This window comes from Chiloscyllium plagiosum, chromosome 46 (genome assembly GCF_004010195.1).
Source record: "Chiloscyllium plagiosum isolate BGI_BamShark_2017 chromosome 46, ASM401019v2, whole genome shotgun sequence".
Lineage (NCBI taxonomy): Eukaryota > Metazoa > Chordata > Chondrichthyes > Orectolobiformes > Hemiscylliidae > Chiloscyllium > Chiloscyllium plagiosum.
In genome coordinates, this window is record NC_057755.1 from 10,683,894 (window position 1) to 10,690,605 (window position 6,712).

Genomic DNA, 6,712 nt, shown 5'->3' on the forward strand with positions numbered 1-6,712 from the left:
TAATTTATTGGTTAGCATGTTCTTCATTGTATCATTCTGATAAATAGTGCCAATATGTGTGGTGATGGTAAACTTGCTGAATATTTTAATTTAGATATAAAACGGCAGCACAAAGATTACCTTCGCAAAAAGAACGAGAATCTAACAATCACAGGAGAAAACAGAAGAATTCGGAGATTTCCACTGAGTGAAAGATATACCAAAGTAACTATTGTGCCTTCACTGGGTGAGCAGGAACACACAGACAATTCACTGAAGACCAGGAGTACGGCAGGTGGAGAATTGTGGAGGAAAGCTGAGCAAAATCATCGGGAAGAAATACCGTTAGATAGGTTACTGAGAAATCATTGTAATCAGACAGGATGCGCTGGGACCATTTTCATCATTGGACCGTCAGGTTTTGGAAAAAGTACCACAATACAGAAAATAATACATGGCTGGGCAGCAGGTGAAATGTACCGAGAGATTGATGTGATCTTTCCATTTAAAGTTCAGAAATTGAATTCCATCGATGGGGAAACCTGCTTAAATGAACTGATATTAGATTTCTTTCCCAATTTCACAAACTACTTAGAGTTTCTGTGGAACAAACCAGAGAAAATATTATTCATATTCGATGACTTGGATCTTTTCCAGAAACCCATCGACATCACTGAGATGCCATGTGCCAATGATGATGGATCTCAGAGTTTCGGGCCTGAACATTTGTGTGAAATATCCCACATTGTGTGCAGTCTGATAAAAGGGCAGTTGCTGAATGGCTGCTCAGTGTTGGGAACAATTTCCACATGGAAACTGCAAACCTTTGGGAAAGTCGGATTAAATCGGGTTGTCGATATCCTGGGCTTCAGTGCAGACACAATGAAACAACATTCTCATAGCTGCTCTGCAGCTGGACGGTTTGCTTCAGATTTTATTGAGCAGGATGAGAAATTATACTCCATGTGCCATAATCCTCGCTTCTGCTCGGTTCTATGTTCAATATTGGAAGCCCAGCAGAAAGAAGGAGCCCAGATACCAGCATTCACAACCTGTACAAGGGTGTTCCTCACTTATGTCACTTGTCTTTTGAAGAAATGTTTATTTGATGATGTTAATGCTCACAATATGCTTCTGAAATTGGGTAGTTTGGCCTACTGGGGAATTTGCACCAAAACCATTGTGTTTAAAAGAGGCCATTTCAAACAGCAGCAGCTCCTTATGTCCAATTGGATCTCGGGATTTATGATGGAAATTCATGACAATGACGGTATTGGCTACATGTTCACTCACCCCATTTTGAAGGATTTTGTTGCTGCCCTGTTTAAATGTCAAAATACACCAGCTGACCAAGTGAAAAAAATACTTACTGAATGGCACAACTGCATGGACGACAGGTTTAAATTTTTTTCCCGTTGTTTCATTGGCCTCTCATCACCAAATTCAGTGAAACAAATTGGGTTTTACTGGGGAGAACTACAGTCTGAAACAGTTTCAAACGTATCAGTCTGGCTGAAAGACAAAATCAACAGTTATGTGCAGAACTTGGAAAGTGAGAGAAACCAAAAAGGTCTCCTTGAAATATTGCATTGTCTCCTTGAATTTGGAGATGCCACGCTGCTAAAAGATGTCTTAACTCCAGTGAAGACATTCCGATTCACAAAGTGCCCTCTTAAAACCTTTGACTGTACGGTTCTGTCAAAAGCCTTAATGATGGTTCCGGAGATTGAGGAGCTGAATCTGGACAGTTGTGGGATAGGAAATGAGGGCATCCACCAGCTGGAGTCAGTGTTACATAAATGTGAGGTACTAAGGTAATGTAACACCATTGTTTAATAACATTGTAACATCATAACGGGATGGAGCAGTTTCTGGGGCAATATCTATAAATAACTCATGTTACATTAATCAAGGACAGGATCTTGTCATACCATTCATGGAATCATGATGACATGAAACCACTAAACATAATCAAACCATCGGTATAATACCACCTCGTGCAATGATCTGTCAGTTAACAGATCTTAAGAATAGAAAATCTGAATACGCACTGAAAAGACCTTTTGCTTCTTTGATTTAATCACTCAAATTGTCTCCCCTTTTGCACTTTACCCATATCTGTAGAGTTATAGAGGCGGACAGTAAAACACTACTGTATTTGGAAGATGTGCATCTGTGATGCCAAAGTGTACAACACTGTTCCCAGCGATGCTGGGTAATGGGATGAGAATAATGAGGGGGTTGTTTATGGGATAGTTTTATCCACACACTTTGTGATTAGAAAATAGCACCCGGTGGCATTTTTTTTTTAGACGTGACAAGACTTTGATTACCTTGTTGGTCATTTTTGAACAGACGTCAGAACAGGAATAGGCCATTCGGCCACTTGAGCCTGTTCTACCATTCATTGGCTGATCCATGTCCTAACTCCACAAAGCTGCCTTTGGCCCATATTCATTATTACCTCTTGTTCAACAAAAATATACGTAACTCCAATTTAAAATCAACAACTAATCCGCTGCCGTCTGTGGAACAATGTTACGAAACTCTCCCAAACTTTGTGTGTAGAAGTGATTCCTCACGTCTATCTTGAATAGTCTGGGTCCTAATTCTCAGATTATGTCTCGCTCTAGAATACTCTATCAGCGGAAATCGTATCCTGGAATTCTTTTTTTCCCCTGAGCACCAACCTCTCGGCCATTAACACATCTGAAAAGAAGCGAGACTCCGAATAAAATGCCGCGGTAAAACCCAACTAAACCTTCCCTTCATACCATTAAACACCCATCAAGATTGCTTGCTGTTCCCTTTTCCTCTCTAGCTTTGTTTTGAAGATTGTTCTGTCCTTTCAGTGCAATTAACTTTGTTCAGCCATCCATTCTGGTGCGCATTATGCAACTAATTTTTCTTAAGTGTCATACATTCTACTTCCAGACATCAGAAATACAATTCAGTGAAGGATCTGTACCCTCTGACGCTCAGTAATATTTTCATACCAAGACAAATAGATACAAGCCTTAAAACTAAATCAAATTTCACTTCACTTTTTCCTATCGTGTATCTCCAAAACACCAGTAACAAAATAGACCTGTGAACATTTCCAATCCTACTAATTTTTCCCTATCTATTATTTCTTTTTATTTTTTGTCAGACTCAACATGAATAACCTGGGTGATTTGGGAGTGACACATCTCTCTGCCATTCTAAAGTATTTACATGTTAGTAATTATCAGCAAATGTTACAGTTCCATTTCTACTATTCTGGTACTAATTTAGCTGATAAAACAACAATTACAATTAACTTGGAAGTTTAATGTGATTGCTTGCAAGTTGGCATTTATTTTGACATTTCCATGTCGGAATGTTACTGGGAATGTAATTTGTGCTTTTCCTTCAATCAATGCAGCTTAAAATCCAATAATCTCAAAGATGGCTGTGTGGAAATCTTAATCTCAGCTCTTCGTGAAAATACTGTGCTGTTAAAAATCGAAATCAGCAATGATGATCTAAATGGTGACCATGCCAACAGGCTGACAGATCAATCTGTTCCTGCACTATCCCAGTTCATTCAGAATTGCACACAAATGACTGAAATCAAGTGAGTTTGTAACTTAAATGTTCTTCTTCCATAATTTATGTGCTCTGATTTGTGGAATAAACATAGATCGAAGAGAACCACAGCAGTGAGGAAACAAGTCATTCTGCCCAACAAGTGGGCGGCACGGTAGCACAGTGGTTAGCACTGCTGCTTCACAGCGCCAGAGACCCGGGTTCAATTCCCGCCTCAGGCGACTCTCTGCATGGAGTTTGCACATTCTCCCCGTGTCTGCGTGGGTTTCCTCCGGGTGCTCCGGTTTCCTCCCACAATCCAAAAAAAAAATGTGCAGCATTGCCAATTCACCCAAACCTGGAATGTGGGAGGAAGCTGAAGTACCTGGAGCACAGCGACAGACACAAGGAGAATGTGAAAACTCCACACACAGTCGCCGAGGCTGGAATCGAACCCGTGCCTCTGACGCTATGTGGTAACAGTGCTCACCACTGAGCCACTGTGCTGTCCTGAAAATTTGATTTTTAGTAAATGTACCGCCTCTGACAACAGTAACTGAAGGGTACCAGGTATTTTGCAGGCCTAACGTAAAGGCCGAGAACATTTTCTCAGACATCGATGTCAACACAAACAGTTTTCCACAAATACACACAAAATACTTATTTAAACTTAATTCTTGATCCTTCACGAGTATTTGATCGGTCTCACAAATAGTTACCCTGCCAAATGTGACTAAATCAGATTGGGATATCTGGGCAGCATTAACAAGTTGGAGAGAAATGTCTGTTTCCATGTTGTATTAGATTCTAAATCACAATTAGAAAATCTCAATAGATGTACAGTCACCAGCTGGATGTCTCTCATTGATAAATACAATAGTTCTAAAAAGTGCAGTAAATAAAATCAGTTTTAAAAGTTATATCTTTCAGCATCATCAATGTAAGAAGCTACTCTTTATTGATTATTACAATTTATTTTTCAGCTTGAAGAATAATCTATTCTCTGAAGAAGGACTGAAAAGATTGAAGTGGATTCATCCATCAAATGATTTAACTATAATAACAGAGTGAAAGAGGGTGAATAAATTATTTTGTCATAATTTGGTCCGCATTGTGGGGGATGCTCATTCGAATCAGTCCAGTTACGGAAGTGCATTTCGGGACTTGTATGATAGACTGGAAATAGCGTCTGTGTGTGTCAAGGGAAGAGATACAAAATCAACCATCACACTGTTTCCTTTCTCAGTCTCTGGATCCCGAACAGTCCCGACAGAAATCCGTCAAATCTGTTGCTCCTTTTAAAATGTCGATACACTGTCCTTACTGTTCAATACTCCATTCCTCTCTTTGTGGAACATAATTCCAACTTGGTGTTCACTTGACTGAGCACTTGTGTTCATTCAGGAAACATGACAATAACAGCCCAATCGTGTCACATTGTCATTCTCCATCCCACCCTCACTTTGATCTGTCTGCTCTCAGTCTTCGAAGGCTCAAACACACTTCACGTTTTATTTTCAGCTCTTTGCCACTTCACGTTTTATTTTCAGCTCTTTGCAATGTGTTGAGGGCCAGCATTTTATCATGTGGTAACTCCACCCACTGGGGCAACTGGTGCTGGTAAACCTTCCACAGTACGACAGAGGCACTGGGAGCTCTAGTGGGAGTGGCAGTGATCCTTTCTTTGAGCCAGGACATCTGCGGTCCAGACCCATCTGCTCTCGTTTGTCTAATAACATCTCTGATCAGTATGACAGAAAAGTTGTGGATGTAAGAACTAAGAGGCACAACCACTGGTTAACAGCATACTATTATGAGGAGTTAAAATGTGAGCTGGCTGAGACAAAAGACCTTATTCTTCAATTTGTTTCAGGGACAAGAATATTAAGACAAGTGTTAACTCCAGAAATGAACTGGATGTATTCCCAAGGAGGGAGGGGCTTACTGGGTGGCATTTCCAAAGACCAAAAAATTATCATCGAGTAACAGAGATGTACAGCATGGAAACAGTCCCTTCTGCCCAACTCGTCCATGCCGACCAGATATCCCAAGCTAACCAAGTGCCCTTTGCCAGCACTTGGCCCATAGCCCTCTCAACCTTTCCTGTTCATATAGCCTTCCAGATGCCTTTTAAACAATGCAATTGTACCAGCAACCACCACATCCTCTGGCAGCTCATTCCATACACGTAACACCCTCTACGTGAAAAAGTGCCCCTTATGTCCCTTCTATGCTTTCCCTCTCACCCTAAACCTATGCCCTGTAGTTCTGAACCACACTCTCACCCCAGGGAAAAGACTAATTTTCCAACCCATGCCCCCTTATAAACCTCTATCAGGTTACCCCTCAGCCTCTGATGCTCCAGTGAAAACAGCCCCAGCCTGTTGAGCCTCTCCCTATAGCTCAAACCCTCCAACCCTGGCAAGATCCTTGTAAATCTTTTCTGAACTCTTTCAAGTTTCACAACATCTTTTTGATAGGAAGGAGACCAGAATTGCACACAATATTCCAACAGTGGTCGGTACATTCTGCACAGTCACAACATGACGTCCGAAGTCCTATACACAATACGCTGGCCAATAAAGGAAAGCATACCAAACGCCTTCTTCGCTATCCTATCTACCTGCGACTCCACTTTCAAGGAGCTATGAACCTGATAGTGACAACAGTACGTTTGTATAACCAAATAATTTTATAAACTCTCATAACAGCTGAACAGCAAACCAGCTTCAGGATCTGTTTGGAAAATGCAAATTCAGTGTGTTCAGCTAAAACAGGAATGCAATCAGCTCTGCAAGCCTTGAAACAAGAATTTGTAGTCTATATTTAAAACTCTGACTTGCACATGAGTATCATGTGGTCAACCTGCATGCTTTCTGGTAAAGAGTTTCATAAAAGGTATAGTGCTATAGTCAGTAATCTTAGTACTCAAGTGTTAAGTTCACATTAAAATATATATAATTTAAAGATTTACTTAGACTATGCTACATTTGTTAGGCTAACTATTTTTGTTTGGATTTTACTGATGCTTTGTAGTTCACCCCTAACTCTTTCCCAAAAGCCAAATTACTTATATTGCACAATTTTCTAATACACCAAGTTGCATGAGAACTGCGTTATAGAAGTAGCTGTAAAATAAAACATTTATTTGGAAGCATTAGCTTTCAGAGCACTGCTCCTTCAC

The 6,712-nt window shown here is 40.4% G+C and overlaps 1 protein-coding gene across 1 annotated transcript; it reads left to right on the forward strand.

The window, feature by feature from the left end:
* The first annotated feature begins 386 nt into the window (after positions 1-386).
* Positions 387-3,293, forward strand: LOC122544126 (NACHT, LRR and PYD domains-containing protein 4E-like). Its single transcript, XM_043683165.1, has 2 exons — positions 387-1,793; positions 3,131-3,293. The coding sequence occupies exons 1-2, from the start codon at positions 454-456 to the stop codon at positions 3,291-3,293; spliced, it is 1,503 nt and encodes a 500-aa protein (XP_043539100.1). The 5' UTR covers positions 387-453.
* The last annotated feature ends 3,419 nt before the right edge of the window (positions 3,294-6,712 follow it).